Below are 16,927 nucleotides of genomic sequence, written 5' to 3'. Positions count from 1 at the left end.
AAGAAAGTAATTAAACCAAAACTAATTAAAAAAAAAAATCTAAAGAGAGACATCATAAACACATCACAATATTTCACTCTTAAACTTTGTTTGATCCCTGCTAACCTGGAAAGGTTGTTCATAAACAAAAGTGATGATTATTCAAGTAGGGAGTCTTAAGAAACTCAGCTAGGAACGTCACTGGTGTAACATATTGGCTGATGTCATATATTAAGGAGAAAGGTTGAAAATAAAGAGAAAGATATGGAAACACCAATCAGCTTAATAATTAACAAGTGCATTCTCTTACCCTTTTAGGTAAAGGGCAACTTGATTTCAGAACATATACTTACCACTTCCTTTTCTAGCATATTATTCTTATTTTCAAGGGCTTTTATGCGAGCACTTGCTTCATTCAGAGCCGCATCTAATTCGTCACACCTATTCAGACGATACAGATTACAAAAATCTCTTGAAATAGTAAGTCTATATTTTATAGCCTTCTTTCCATCCTCAAGCATCCCCACGAATTTTGGTGCCCAGCCTGTGACATCCTCCCATAGTCTTCGGCCATGGGAGCAAGCATGCAGCATCTCTGCTTGGAAGGGCTGTGGTGCTCATGGCAGGCAAGCAGCAAGCGGGGAGCAAGCGCAGAGACTCCAGATGGCTCAGAACATAAGAGCTGCAGAAGCAAAAGCAGCTAAGATGCACCAGAGGAGAGTTCCACTTCAGCTAACTGATGATGCTATGTGATAATTAATGGCTGAAATCGTATCGCAAGCCACTTTAACTCAATAAATGACTGCTCAGAAGTCACTTTTAATAGTTAGAACACACTAGTGCTGGAAGGTAAGTACAAAAGAGTCCCAGCTACCCAAACACTTTTTCAATTATTCCGAAGGGCATAAATTTTGTAAAGTATTTTGGCTGCCTAAATTTGCAATATGTATTTTGACTGGCAATAATGATACAAAAATCACATTAATCTTATATATATAGCAAACATTCAACCTGTATCTAATGGAGTATATAGGTGAGGCACACAGACTCCAGTAGTAATACCTGGTCAAAGAGCACTGACTGGCAAATTGGCTTTATAAAGCTACCAATGAATTCAAGACTGGTCCTCTATCATCTGTAGTTTTGGCATGAAAGGTAAAGAGGGATGATGTTCACCAACATGACAGGTGAGCACTATCTTACAACATCGGTAGTTCCATTACAAATTGCTTAGGACTACCTCAGCCTGCCCCCCTTCCTTGAGCAAAACTTATACCGGCTTCAGAAAAGTCAGGTCAAACAAGACCTCTGCTCCAACCATCATACTTGCTGCCCAACAATAATTTTAAACTAATATTAAACAGCTGCATTAAATAACGTAAAATTTATGTTTAATAGGAAAATATTAGTATCATAGATGCATGAAATCTTCAGAATTGAAGAGTGACATAAACATTTCAAGATATTCTAAACAAGCATACTCATTTTTTAAAGTGGAAAGAATACCATGTAACAGAGGAAGAGGACAAGTAAGGACAAACAGTACCTGTCAGCAAGATTTTGATTGATTTTCTTCAAGTCTTCAGATGAAGCAGTTTTATGGCTTGCCTCTAGCTGCTGTTTTAAGCTATGTATCTCAGAGTCATAGTAAGCTCGTAGATCAGCTATGTGTCGAGCATGTTTTTCCCTCAAGTTCTGCCTAATCCTATTTTCAAAATTAAGAACAAAAAAAATTTCCAGCTATCCACATGACCATGCATTGCTGTATTCATTCACACATAATGAACTCAGCATATAAATCTCTCTAACAGAACTTTGTTGCATTCATATTAAAGCAAAGCAAGCTTTGTCATGTAAGCCAGTGGTGTAAGAGACCTTAGGCTTGCATAGAGGTCTTCATATTAATACTACTAGTAAGATACAAATACAATACAAAGCTTTACGCCCTCCTCTCTCCTTTGCTATGCACTAGAAACCATGCATGTAAAATTAAAATAGGAAAACCTAAACGCTCAACTATCTTGAAACCATGACCCCTACATAAGCCCTTACGCATGGAATATATGCCATGTCTGCTTGCCCACGTACAAATCACAAGAGCTTCAATAGCAAATGGGGGATATTTATTTTTCCCCCAAGTACAGTAATTCTGTGCTTCTCCCACCATTTGACTCTAAATAGGAAAACATAACCCCTACAGAAATTTTAAATCCTCTGCCTAAATTACCTCCCTCATACAGCCTATGAAGGAAGTATGTATTTTTATTTTAACATATAAAAAGAAATAACGAAAGCATTAAAACATAGAAAATTGTTTTGCCTTCCAGTTAAGGCTTTGACATCCAAGGAAGACGGAGCACAAATATTGTGCCTTATATTAAATAGTATGGTGTAAAGAAGAGTAAATAGTACAGTCTAAAGACAGACAATTATAAGAAGGGGAAAATTACTGTTCTATTTATACACCATCTGTACTTCAGGGGAGAAAAAAAAAGAAAAAAAGGAAATAAAAATAAGAGCAATGTCCAGCTATGTTCTAAGCAAACAGAACTCGCATATTTTGTTTGGTTTACTAGTATTAAGTTTCACTTCTTTCATGAGAGTACCAACTCTATGACTTTTAAAAAAAGAAAAAAAAATTACTTACTTTGACATTATCACAGGATCTTCAACAGATGTCACTGAAAGATTATATTCTGGCAAACTGTTGTCAGCACACTGAGTAACAGAAGATGGAGTTAGAGTCAGTGATTCTTCCTCCTCAGTGTTGACTAAATTATCACTATTAGCATCCATATATGCCATTGGAAAGGGACAGCTGGTCTTGTTTTCATTTTGGAATGGGTGATTTCTCCAGAGGTCCAAATGCACAGCTCTGCTGCTGGCAGGATGTTTTGGAGAATCATCTAACTGAGATGAATTACTTGTCTGTGAAAAAGAGTCTGTGTCACAATGACTTGAAAATCCGGGCTCCGCCATAGAGTCTGGAGAAAAAGGAGTAGTCTCTTCAGGAATATTGAAAAAACAGTGTCCTGGGTTCTGCTGACCTGGTTTCATATGCAGGGTTGGGTCCAATGTCAAGATCTAGGAAATAAAGTTAGAATGCTAAAGAAATTGTGATTTAACTTTTGTTCTTGTAAATCGAGTTTATCTGAAGACATTAGTAATCCATATAATATATTGCAGGAATTATACTGAGTATTTCTACAATCATTTGGTAGTGACAAGCAAGATGAAGGGACCTGTAACAGCTTAGATGATGAGATACATTCCCAATGTTTGCAACCTGAGTTTCTAAGTTCCCGTTAAGAATAAAAGACATATCTAACATCTGTAGCTGTCTAGAAAACCTTGTAAATTTCAGTTATGTAAATAGAAGGACTATGATGTCTGCTTGTAAATTGAAACAATAACTTTGGTACAGTTATGAAATCACTTCATGGATTATATGAACAAGACAGTCACATAGTAGCCATCATTACTGGATTCTGTACAACACTGAAAGCTGTATAAAGAAACAGACATGATAAGGAATATTTCCACAATCTGTGCATCTTCTGTTTCACAGGCAGAATGAACTTGTCTTGTGGGAAGTGGTAAGAAAACACTACTTCTGCAACTGCAGTTCCACAGGCATTTCATCAGCTGCAGCCTCAGAGTAAGCAGATTCGTCCCTGTGCCATCCTCAAAGTTGTGCAGCAAAGGTGTTTACCCAGGGTATTCTTAGCAGTTCTTTTCAGCTGGATCCCTTCCCAATCTGGTTCACCACACGGCGGTACAAACTGCTGTTCCAGCATAACACTGGAGGTGGCAGCAGGGGCCAATTAATGTGAAATCAGCCTGTAACGGATCATATCTTCAAACTGAGACGTGAAGTAAAGAAATTAATGTTACCTCTGGTGGGTGACTTGACTGGGAAGAAGGCATAAAATTCTGGTCTGGCAGCTGCTTGTTTTCCCTTTGTCTTTTATGATAAATATCCTTCAATGACGACAACTTTGTTTCATCAGCAGAAGACAACTTAAACAGGCAAAATTGCTACATTACTTTTTCTGAACACAACCCTCCATCCTCAATATAGATAAACAAGTTCTGTGGTGGGTTTAGCTAATAAAGCAGTTCAGAACAGAACACGGCTGTATTCAATGCACCCAGATTAAGAAAGGGTCTTTAAATGAGGCACATACATCTTTAATATACTAGTTAGTCTCTTTTCATCTCCTATACACACAATTTCTTTTAAATGACAAAAGAAGGTCAATAAATTGCAAGTGAAGTTAGCAGGGGTAAATAAATAATGAAGGAACAGAATATGATAGACTGAGTTAACAAAAGAGTTCTCAGAGAAAGGTTAGCTTCTGGAGGGCTGATTCTTTCCATTGTAGAAAAATGCAAAGATGACAAGCAACTGTAAGACAACTTTTAAAACATGTACAAAGTTTACCTGATCTGGTGACACTTTTGTGGAGAAAATACCAGCGAACTCACTTCTGAAATTCTCTGGTAAAGAGTGATACATGTCCTTTTCATCTAGTTTCCAGTACGAAAGTCCTGAAAAGAAGAAACATTAAAGAAAAAAAAAAAAACACGTTACAAAATTTGAGCTTGCGGCTATAGAATAGGAATCCCAAAATCCATTAGTAAAATGTTACTTTGTCAGCTAACAAGAATGCTGTATTAATTATTGGCATCTATTGCTTAGGGATCTCACTAAAGCATTTGTTACCAGAAGTTAGAAAAATCTCAATGCAAAGCACAAGCAGCATAATCAGTATTACATCACACAGCATCAGTAATGAAAGCTATAAATTAGTGAAAACATACAGGTTTACTCTTTGGTGTTCAAAGAACAAATCCTCATTTACCACAAACTTTTATATTTCTACTGATTCCAGTATAGCACTTAAAACTTGTATTACCCAAGGAATAATCCTGGACAGCCATTTGGTATTACAAACTCTCTGGTTTGGTACTCAACAGCACTCTATAGCATGCAAAATGACAGACTACCAGGACTAAGAGGGATGACACAGGAAGAACAGATACAGTCTCAATCCCAGTTCAATTTCTTATATGTGTCCCCCTCGCAATGGGTTGTGAAGAAGCAATAAATATACACAGTTTGCAGGGCTGCATCTCTGTGCCCCTGTTTGTTACCAAAATGAATCCACCCTGTTACAATCAAAACATGTGAATTAGTTGTTTGGCTTTCACCAAAGCAGAAAAAAGAAAAACCCACACAAAAGAACAAACCCCAAAACCCCCAAAACCAACCACCAACCACCCCTCACACACACACCCCAAAACAACAAAAGCAAAACTATACCAAAACACAAAAAAGCAACACCCCCCCCCCAAATTAAAGATTCACCACATTACACACTGCATTATTTTGTTCTTGTCTATTCACACAATTATTGAATCATGCCCTTGGCTTACAGGAATTCTGCCTCTATTACCATGCACTCCTGTGATTACTAGACCAATGATGCTAATATTTGAAAGATCATTTGATACCCTACCCTACCATGATTTTAATAGTAATTACATTATGAAACAGTTTCAAACATAAAGCTCAGCTTTGAAGCATGGAGAAATTTGAAGAAAAAAATATTGCTGCATGTCCTACGTGTTCCAGCAGTGATACACAGGAGCTACCATCAGTTTGAAACTCAAGAGCAAGAAAAGCAGAATTATGCTGTATCAAAGTTTAATAGCTTGTTGGTACTCAAACCCTCCTCACCTCCCCAAAGTTATTGGAGATGCATTCTAGTAAGAGTTTTAAAAAACAAGAATTCAAAAGAAAAGGAAATTTAAGTGCAAGAAATTAACTATACCTGAAGCTTCAGACACTAAGGAATTTGGACTTTCATCCGGTTGATTGAGGTAAAAAGCGTAAGGTGGCAAAGCAGCATCAGTAAGGTTTGTCTAAAATTACAAAGGAAAAACAAATTTACAAGGAAAAATCTCAAGGAAAGGAAAAAAAAAAGTCAAGGGTACAATTAAAAAAAAAATTGCACGTAAACTTTATTAGTCTTTTTAAGCAACGAGATTAAATTTAATTACACAGCATGATCCAAACCTATACAATTTATATTCAGGGCAAATCACAGCCAAAAGGGGAACTAAGCTAAGCCACATAATTAAAAGATACTGATATTTTCCAAGTCATGTGCCTGTCCACTTGTGGAGCATTTTTGAAATTAACTGGTACAAAAATACACATTTTGGACAGTCATCTAAACTTTCTTGCTCCTTAAGAAGTACAAGTATATAGAGGGATGACTTACCAATAAAGTGTTACTCTTTCCTCATCCTAAGACTGGAATTTCTTATATTTAGCTGTTATGACTCCACCTACCACAAATGCGGAGGTAAACACTGCCTATTGTCTCAGATAGACAAGACACTACATACCCTTCTTCTCATCACTCCAAACTTTCTAAGCAACCTCCCCAGCTAATTACAGAAACACCTTCGAAAAGAGTGGGACCAACACATGGAAAAAACAAAAAGAAATCACAGTTTAAGATTTGCTACAACTCTCCTCTTTCTTAATCAAAGGAAGATGTGTCATTGATATAGCACAGCGATACAAAAGCAACTGAGTAAGGGCAGCTAGCTTTAAAATGGTGACCTCGCATTGCTCTTTTCTACCATACTTACAGCTTTTTGTTCCATTACAGCAGCTTAACAGTCATGCTACTGGGCAAATTTATACAGCTCATACAACTGAGGACTAAAACAGGATAGTAATCATTGAGTCAACAAAAGTAAGTAAAAAAAAAAAAAATTTAGAACTAAAGCTTTTCAAGTTTTTGCATGAAGTACCATCTCACCTCAAGGCTATTTTGTCCCTCTTAATGTTTTTATTTAGGTATTCTCCTTTGCCTAAGGAGGAAGAAAGGAAAATGAAGGAGTATCAAATGAATTCTTACAAAGGAACAGAAAGATAAAGGTATTTTCAAAATCTGAGTTTCTGGCACTAATTTCCTTAGGCACCCTCCTGTAGCAGAGAGAGAAAAGAAACAATCCACAGCAGATAAATTTGACTCCTGGTTTGACATATCCCCTTACAGGAACATCTTGTTTCCACTGACACTAGAAGACGACTAAAGAGAGCAAGCCCAAACAGTTTCTCTTACCCTTTCTGGATCACCCTCAAAGTGACCACAGGAAAGAAAACAGACCCTGCCTTGAATCAAGTGATTCATATTTGCTAGTTCTCCTATTCTCTTGTAGGTAAAGCCATTCACAGAGTTTCAGTAATTATTTCCTTAAAAATAGCATAAGGAGAGAGGTTTGTGACAACTAATATTCTGGAAGTAATTCTAAAACTTCAAAGTTACACATATGATGATTACTCATACAATCATGTTACATAACGTCCTTTTGCATCAGGAATATTATACGTGATTAAACTTCCCTCCCCAAAACAATCAGATTTGTGGACATACACAATTATTAACTCAAGAATATGGGGGGGACAAACGAAATTCTTCTCAAAAAGAAGTATTTTGAGCAGATTCAGCAGTCACAGCAATAGGTGTTACTACAAATGGTTCTAAAGAACCAATCAGATTTCCTGAATGTCTTTTGTGGGTGTTGATTACTTTTAGTAACCAGTGCTGTAACTGTGCTTGGAGTAGTTCAATTTAGCCAAATCATAGTCATACACAGGCATAAAAGAATGCTTTATTCTTACATAAACAATACAAAAAAGAAAAGTTAAAAAAAAAAACCAACCACCATGTTTGGACCTTAGCATGAGAGACTGCTAGGAACACCAAAAAAGCCCAAACCAAACTAAACCAAAAAAATCCCTGCAACTTAAAATCCCGATCTGGAAGAATACTATCTGTCCTGAACAAAGTGGCTAATGCCTCCAGACACAGAGAGTTCTGTGTACTAAAAAAAGGCATTACCAGCTGAAATCAAAGTTCCTTCCAAAAATTTGTTATGGAAATTACGCATGCCAGCCACCATAACAGGGTTCGACTCTAGGTTTCCTTCTACAAATTTTAGGGCACAAAAATTACCATGACCTGAAGCTTCAATTGAGAATGTGACTATTACCTCTATAAGGAAAGAACATGTGCCACTTAGGTAAATTAAGATAAAAATTAGGCAAGGAATAAAATAAGCCAAAATAGCTATGTGAGTAAGTATAGAATGATCCAAGAAGTAAACTCTGCCCACAGAACTTTAAACATACGATTGAGAACACCACTACTCAAATGCTTAAAGCTAAGTATGAAGGCACATGCTGAATCAGAACATACTGTAACACTGAAAAAATACCAGTGACAAGAATAAAATTAGAAAAACATCATAAAATAAAAAAGATACTTACATTCTCAAGTGGAAATTTCTTTGCTTGCTCATTTTCTTGCATAGAGTTCACACATACTTCTTCAGCGTTTATTCTTTTTGGTTGGTTTTGTTTCAACTTTTGTGCCCACGATGTTAAAGATTTACTAGATGGTAAGAAATATACACACATATACTGTAAGTCCATGCGCCCTTTTCAGTGGAGACATTAAATCAATTTCTTCAAGGTGAAACACAGGCACTAAAACTCCACTGCCTTTGTGCGTTTTTGAGAAACAATATGAACTAATGAATGCTGAAATGTTTTAGGGCTCTTTTTTAAAAACGTAAAGCAAAACAACAACGATAAAAAACACAAACAAACAAATCACTGAAAGGAAAGGTGCTAATCAACTGCACCTATAATCAAAATAGCTTTCCTACTACAAAAGAATTGTAACAAAGAGCTCTATCTTTTTAGGCAGGCAACTATTTTTTGGTCTGTTCAAGCAGATACTGATCAAAACCACAAAATTAAGCTGGAATGTAAATGCATTGTTTTTTCTTACTGTGCTATCAATCTGGCTGTAAAGAAGATGCCAGCTAAGACACACTATGGATGCCTTCCAACTCAAGAGAATCTTCAAGGATAAGAAAGATCGAAACAAGATATAGAAGGAAACAGGGGAAAAAAAAAAAAGTAGAACAGAAACAAATAGAGACATCCTGAAATTCTTCTTAGAGGTACATGTAGACAATTTTCCCATTTTGTTAAAAAGTGACACTTTGAAAAACTACATATTGTCCCAGTTCGGGACATACAGTGGAAAGAATGAAAAAAGGTTACAACTAAAACTTAAAAAACAACAACAAACACAGTTTGGGTTAACTGAAATATTCCACTTCAGTGTGAACCCTTTCTTCCTTCAAATTGAGTTCATAATACAAACCAGGAAGCAATTTCAAAGAAAAAAACTTGGTTTCTTTTATAAAAAGGACACAACACCCCCCCATACATTAATGATTTCAAAAGTTGTCTTACAAAGGTTTTTCAAACTTAAAAACACTCTTGAATTGAGCTTCTCCAGCTCTAAGTTTCCCTGGCTGTCCATGAATTGCAGCTAATCCCCTCTTGAAACTGTGCAACACGAATCAAATACTGGAATAAATCCCAACAGAAGGGAGGTAGAGAACATACACATCAATGAGGTTATAATCTACCTTATATGCTGAAATAAGACATTTCCAAACCAAATTCTCTAAAGAAGGCTAGTTCTGTGGTTTATTATCTACTTGCAAAATGCAAGTTTGTTTTTACGATTCTCTGTTTGCCCAACAGAGAGAAAGTTTTATCTCTGCAAAGTACTATCAGGGACTCACAGGCAACACGCTGCCCACAAGACCTCCGATACTGCTCCTGACCACATGATGCCACTGCCATTACAGTCCAGTCTGACAGGCAGAGTGAAGTACGTTGTTAAATTCTGTGCGACTAGAGCAGTATTTGGTCAGTATCATTGCCAAATTAGCCAGCCAGTCTTTTAAAAAAATCTTGGTATATCCACCGACCTATTGAATACAGCAAAACAAAAAAAGATCAACCAAAAAAAAAAAACCAAACCAGAAAAACCCAAACATGTTTGGCTGTTGTCTGATACACTTTATTACTGTAATGCATGCATATAAGCTGGCAAAAAAGACTGGTTGAGCACAATAGCAAAATATCAGTCATATAAAATTGGTAATCAGCACCTAAAATTCTGGTGCGCAGATAAACACTATATGCAAACTGTATCTTAGCTCATATAGGCAGAAGAAAGTAGATTTTCATATTTTTCCCCAATGTTTCTACAACAGAAAAACATTGCAGATGCAACTGTGCATCACACAGAAACATTAGGCTAAACAAATAACTTTATCTACCAAGCAGCATAGTATTTTTTACAATCAAGAGGTTCAATTAAATTCTTACATGTTTCCAGTTGCCAACAGCTGTTTACTGAATGGGGACTGTCTAGAATAAATTAACATATTTGGAAGGTTTATCACTTACCTGGGTTTTTTTCCACATTGAACTTCATCAACTTTATGTTCAAATTCAGCAGGAAAAACTAAAATACCATTCCTTCCTGATGAAAAATTTTCCTCTACTTTTTTGGGGAAAAGTTCTCTTTTATTTTGAACACTGGCTACAACTGTGTCACTCTGCAATACTGCTGCATCACCCTGTCCTTGTGAAGTTTTGTCCATGCAGTCTGTGCACTTGTTAATGTCGTTAGATTTGCTAGAGTTCAGTTCAGAGGCAGAAAGAGTACCATACCCGCTATTCGTTGAAGCATCATTTGCAAAACATTCCTGATGCAGATCAGACGCATCTGGCTGACTTTCTGGTTCATTAGATCTAAGTTGATTGACAATGCACTCATTTTCTTCAAAGATTTCCGAACGCATCCCCATTTGACTTTCTAGTGATGAAAAAGTGTCTGTAAGCTTGGCAGGCAAACTTCTGCTCTTACCGGCACCCCAGTTGCTGGTCTGCAATTTCACTAACTGCCTTATCTCATCGTGAATCAGCTATAAAAAAAGGCAAAATTCCTATGAGAATGTGCCACAAATCACACCTATATTTTGACACATCTTTAATTCATGTTATTAGTGATAGAATTGGAGTACTTTTTTTGAGTAACTCAAGTTTCCAATGTGTAGATATCTCATGCATAAAATAGATAGATGCATACTGTACATAACAGTAAAATGTCCATGGTAACAATCCTTAACTCCATGCAGTGAATTACAGATCTCAGTAGTCATTTATTAGTGTAAAAAAACCATGCATGCATGTATTCACTACATGCCTTCAGAACTATAGTTAACTACCAGCCAGCTAAAGAAATATAAACTATCTAGGTATGTTATCAGAAGCGGACAAAAATCTTGTGCTAAATTTAGGTCTAAAAGAATTTATAACTTGGATATACATTTTTAAAGTTTGCAAGGATGCTTTAATGGCAGTATAAACCATTACTCTATTACGCTAATAGGAATAATGTACCTCTGTAAGATTATATGTGTAAAACTTGACTTTAAAATATCTGATTTAGATAATATGTTATTAGACAGTTCATATAATACAAAGACCTATATTTTGATTGTTTTGGTATCTGATGGAGTGAAGCAAACCTGTAACTAAATCACTAGATTTAACAGGTTACTTACTCTTTAGTCTACAACATCTGCGAAGAGCTTTTTCAGTATATTAGATAAACACTTTTTTTTTTTTTTTTTTTTTTTTTTTTTTAAGAATTTTACAGTTGTGCACTGGTATACTGAAACAGCTCTGAGAAACAACTAATGCTTTTGTCAAGGGCTATGAAAAGGCCTCATGCTAGTGCCCATGGCTGTGTTCTTTGACCAGCGATCATCACTTCTGCAGAGTTATATTGAGATTACTGAACTCTGTATGAGCACACAACTCTTATTACACATTACAAGACCAGAGTATATAGTTGTTTTCAAGAACATATTTCAAACCAATTCCCTCAGGAAAACAAAACCAAAAGAAACCCCACAAAAACCTTGCAATAATTTTAAGAACATGTAACTCTACTAATGTTTTTTCACAGAACTACAGTACATTACTCACATATGAATAGCAAGTGGAAAGCACAAACTGAACAAAAATCATTTGTTCTCTGAAAGTAAGATATAAAAAGTAAGACTTAATTTCAGAGGAACCTACATGTATAGCTAGTCAGAACCAATCCTCATATGTTTTACTAACTTGCAGTAGAATTAACAATTGAATTTCAGCTCAGTCTTTCTATGTAAAAAACAAAACCACAAAAAAAAAACCCCAGGGATGAAGTCTTCTGCCATAACAGTTTTTTGTGTGCTAATGATTTCATTCATGACTGCAGCAATCATTTGCGCTTTAATTCTGTGATTCAACTCTGTCGAGGAAGGTAGGGAAGGGAGAACAAAAGGGAAGAAACAGAATTGTGGGGAAAAAAAACCCAAAACTGATCCGATTCTCTGCTGACATTTAATCTTTGTCATTAATACCTTGTGCGGGAAAGTGAAAGGCTACTATTCCAATTAAATAGCACTTTTACTTCTCTTTGCATAGTCACAAATAATTCCAAGAGAAGACCTGGGAAAAATAAGACAACATTTCTATAGAGTTTTGGGATTGTAGGTAACTTTTTTTTTCCCACAGCCTCTTCAGTAAAGTCTGGTCTTAGGATGATCCACAGGTGGTGATACTTTGTCATTAGCACAATTGTCTTCTACTGTATAAATCACACAAGCCAAGGACGGACCCCACTGATTCCAAAATTAACTCATGGTCTCTTGATCCATATTTTCACATGAAGATATATTTTTATAAGCACAGCTGGTCTTTACACACAGCATAGTGAAAGCCTTATCTCAGAGTCATGTCAATGCTAATGCAGCATCTTGCTTTTCTACCCCAAACAGTAGATTATTGGGTTTGTCTTTTTATTATTCTTATTAGAATGTGTTGAGTTGCCTGTATTTTAGTATTTTCACTAGGTCACTGGTATACCAGTTTAAGTTTGGAATAGCTCCATCTATTTTATCCAATGCACTTATACAACCAAAAGTAAGTTCTATCTGTTGATTTTATATTTAGTGTGGCAATTCATGCAGTTAGTAAGTCCCTGCTGATAGCATAAACTCAACTCTTCCAGAGGTAGCCTTTCCTATTAATAAAGACAAAAACCAGCAAAGCCAACACAATGGATTAGTCAAGACTATGATTAGCAACAAGTGAATCAAACCGCTACAGTAAGAGAAAGGAAATACAAGGGTAAGGAAACACTGGAGGAACAAAAACAATGAGATGGGAGGGGGGAAAAAAGGCAGCAAGGGGGTAGAAACAGGAGATAGGATAAAAGGACAGTACCTCTTGTTAATTCAGTTCAGGAACTGTTGATTACTACTAGTGTAGAGGGCATCAGGAAAGGGAAGGGAAAAACAGCAACCAAAATGATGAAGATATTAAGCATTATATGTTTATAGAATTACTGTCGCTTATACATACATATACATTTCTTCTGCTTTAACGGATAAATATGGTTCAGTAAAAATGTGAATCTTCACGTGGGTAATTTCTCATTCTTAGAAAGGAGACTGTTCAACTGAAGGGTTAAATAAGTGTTCGAATATTACAGTGAACGTTTTCCTATGCTATACACTGTCTAGATGAGGGAATGATGAGTTGCATAACATTTTCTAATGAAGAGAAAACTACAATGTCTCAAAATTAGAAATGATGCAGTCTAACAGTTACTAAAAACGAGCTTGTACCTACAATTTCCAATTATTGTGTAGGCATTCTGAACCAGATGCTTGTGAAAACAGAACAACTGAACACAAATAATCCAGGAATCTTTACTTCTGAAATGGTTCCTAACAGTTACTTTGTTAATTAGCCAAAGCTGTCTCAGATACACATCCTGTAAATCGGCATTCTATTCATCCACTTCCATTAACTGTCTGTCTGATATACTTACAGAAAAAGACAGGAGTGCCAGAGACCATATTGCATTGGTTTGGGGAGGTGGGAGGGAAGGGGTGGTGGATTAAAGAAACATTCAGCCTAACCTACCTACACGAACAAATCATTACTTACTTGGATTTGATGGTGGAACTGCTCTTGCTGGGCAACTATTTGTTCCTGGCATTGTTTTTCTACCAGTCTCAATAACTGTAGCCACCTTGTCTATTAAATCACAAAGTAAAATAATTAAAGCACAGTCATATTGCATCTCTTACCTTTTACTCTAGCTACAAAATAGTTTTGCAATCTTATATTTAGGTGTTGACATAATACAATGTTTAATAATAGCACTGTGGTTGTCCATCCCACAATACATTCAGCCCCCTATTCTGTCAATCAATGGAAACAATTCACTGTGGACACCCTCACTTAAAAAAAAAAGAGACAGCAAGATAACACATCTTTACAATTTAAGTTTGGTTTAAAACAAACAAGCAAATTAACAAGGGCAGAGACTTCTTCTATTTTAAAAAAAATCAAATGAACTTAAAAGGCAGGAAAGCACAGTCAAATTTTGGAAAGGTTGATTCCAGTTCAATAAATTATAGGCAATTTTCAAACTGGTAATTAAACATCCCTATGTCCACTGAACCATTCAATTAAATAAGAAACTCTTCCCTTCAACAATCCAGCTAAAGACCACGATGCATAACTATTTAGTGAAAACAAAAAGATAATTTTAAAAAAATCAAATATATGGTGTTCCTAAGATGTGGCAAAATCTGAATTTTAAAAACTATTTTATCTTAACGTTTATGGAGCCTGATACTTCAAGCATAAGACACGGGACATAGAACGCATGTGCCTAGACACAGACATCTATATTCTTTTCTTGGAGCTGTTAAAGAGCACCAAATTAAGCATCTGTCAAGACAGTTTGATGGACCACTGCCAGAAAGCTCAAAAATTCTGCAGGAACAAGCCCATGGTGTGGAAACCTGATGTTCCTTGTGAGACTAAAAATAATGATAAAATTTTAAATAAAAAAGGACAAAAACAACATTAAAAAAGGCTTTGAGAGAATTAGCTTATTGAACCTACATTATGATTTTTTGCATTGTTTTAAACCTGGAAACAAACTTATCATCTACGCATCTTTACAAATGGAATAAATAAATAATTCAACTAAAACAGAGCCATTTTTAGAAAGAAAACTTCTAATTTCTAGGATCACTTCAGACCAGTTTGACGTGCTACAATTTTAAAGGTTTAAATTTTTCAGTTCAAAAACCTGCAATCTTTGAATAGTTTTTCCTCAAAGTTACAGTACTTACATCTGTATTGTAAAACACTACGATAAAAAGCTAAGCTATTGTAAAAAGCTAAGATAAAATTGCAATAAAATCCATCCATGTAATTAGTTTATATATTGTAAAAGAAACTGGCCCATCATGAACAATAAACACATACATATATAGATCTTACTGCTAAACTATATCATCATTAGATACGTCCTCCAAAATGCAAAGCCAATACATTAATATAATTATTTTTTTTAAATAAACCTTAACATCAAATACCTCACAGTTCTTCACAGTTTCTGAGTCAGCATTTCCAATGTTCTGGATATCTTGCATAAAAGAGGCAAGCAGCTCAACAGAACCAGGCATTAATGAGGACCTGGTATTCCCTGAGTAACCAGAAACTCCATTGGGATTGGATGAGGGACTTCTAGTGAAACATGAGGAAAAAATATTTCAATTATTTATTGTGCCAGTTGTCCAACACAGTGGCCAAAATGATAGACTACATATGCTATACAGCCATAAAAGAATTAGACACTTAATTTACAGGGTGACCCTCATCATGCTGAGAAAAAAAAAAACCTGATCCGTTCATGAGGGTGTTTTTCAAGAAAATGTCAACGAATCCACAGCATACTTCATTCTTATCTTACTACTAAAATGCAGTAGCTTGCCAAGAAGAGAGACAGCATAATCAGCACAGCTATTACTGCTCACGAGTACAAACATCAGTAAACACAGCTTTTCAAACCTATGTGCTTCTTTATAGATTCTGAGGTCAGAAGCTTACAGAGATAAGCTTCTGTATAACAATGATTTATGAAGTCGAAGACTACTGCCTCCTTTTGAGAAGTTACACATGCAGTAAGCAACTTGTAATTCTCATCTTAAGAGGTCAGTCAAGAAGAACCTCTCCTAATCTGTCGCTTAGGCCATTAGTCCGTATTTGCCCTTCTTATTCACTGGGAATACCTTGGGCATCGAACAGAAAAACAATCCAGTTTTTCTACGCTGCTGTTCTCTACAAATGACTTAGCATAATGCATGATCTTTCCAAAGACTGATCTCTTACAATTTGTCCAAGACAGGTTTCCCCCCCATTCTAAAAGACACAAGGCAATGGTACTAAGTTTTTAAGGAAGACTTAACAGTTCTTTCAGTAAGGCTTTTCTCCTTAAGGATTACACCTGTAAATGTAAAAAGCCCCTAAAATATATTGCAAAGTATTACATATTATTTCACCTTAGTAACAATGTTACTGTAAAAGCATACTAACTAAGCAAAACAAAAATAATAAAAATATTTGTTAGGAATTCCTTCAACACGTTACCTGTTACAATTCAAGTTACAGACAGAGCTGTGGGTATTTCTGACATCAGAGTCTGCAGAAGATGAAGGGATTTCTTGTACAGTATTCACCACATTACACTTTTCCATATCTTAGTCCCAAGTATGACATTACCCTGAAAATACAAAGAAGTAAGCATCACCTTATTTTAAAAAGGCATTTGACTTTGTTGTTTGAAGAAACAGAATTTGATTAAAGAGACAGTTGTTTCAGCCAAACCACCCCAGAAAGTGCTGGCATTCCACAACCAACCTCTCCTCCTTGTCTTGTGCTATGCTTGCAAACAGGTGCTATTTAGTCAGCCCTGTACATGCTGGGACTCCTACAAATCAAAGAGATTCCTAGCTGTGCATCACACATCTAGACTGGGCTGTAAAGGGTGTCTGAATCCAAAACAGTCCAGGTAGAACAGTGTTGTTGGGGTTTGGTTGGTTGGTTTTTTCAATCTGAGGCTCCACAGAC

General features: G+C 36.0%; 1 protein-coding gene across 1 annotated transcript in view; it reads right to left on the bottom strand.

Moving 5' to 3' along the window:
• Window positions 1-16,575, bottom strand: part of MPHOSPH9 (M-phase phosphoprotein 9) — a 29,464-nt gene extending 12,889 nt beyond the window's left edge. Inside the window, exons 1-11 of the mRNA XM_059827516.1 lie at window positions 16,448-16,575; window positions 15,394-15,544; window positions 13,946-14,035; window positions 10,343-10,863; window positions 8,333-8,456; window positions 5,817-5,907; window positions 4,424-4,530; window positions 3,874-3,999; window positions 2,627-3,063; window positions 1,526-1,684; window positions 333-420 (exon numbers count right to left, since the gene is read on the bottom strand). Coding sequence (XP_059683499.1) covers window positions 333-420; window positions 1,526-1,684; window positions 2,627-3,063; window positions 3,874-3,999; window positions 4,424-4,530; window positions 5,817-5,907; window positions 8,333-8,456; window positions 10,343-10,863; window positions 13,946-14,035; window positions 15,394-15,544; window positions 16,448-16,554 — 2,001 coding nt within the window. The 5' untranslated portion in view covers window positions 16,555-16,575. The remainder of the gene's footprint in view (window positions 1-332; window positions 421-1,525; window positions 1,685-2,626; window positions 3,064-3,873; window positions 4,000-4,423; window positions 4,531-5,816; window positions 5,908-8,332; window positions 8,457-10,342; window positions 10,864-13,945; window positions 14,036-15,393; window positions 15,545-16,447) is intronic.
• Window positions 16,576-16,927: the final 352 nt, after the last annotated feature.

Source organism: Gavia stellata, chromosome 21, assembly GCF_030936135.1.
Source record: "Gavia stellata isolate bGavSte3 chromosome 21, bGavSte3.hap2, whole genome shotgun sequence".
NCBI classification, from domain to species: Eukaryota; Metazoa; Chordata; class Aves; order Gaviiformes; family Gaviidae; genus Gavia; species Gavia stellata.
This window is presented reverse-complemented; position numbering and strand designations above follow the sequence as displayed.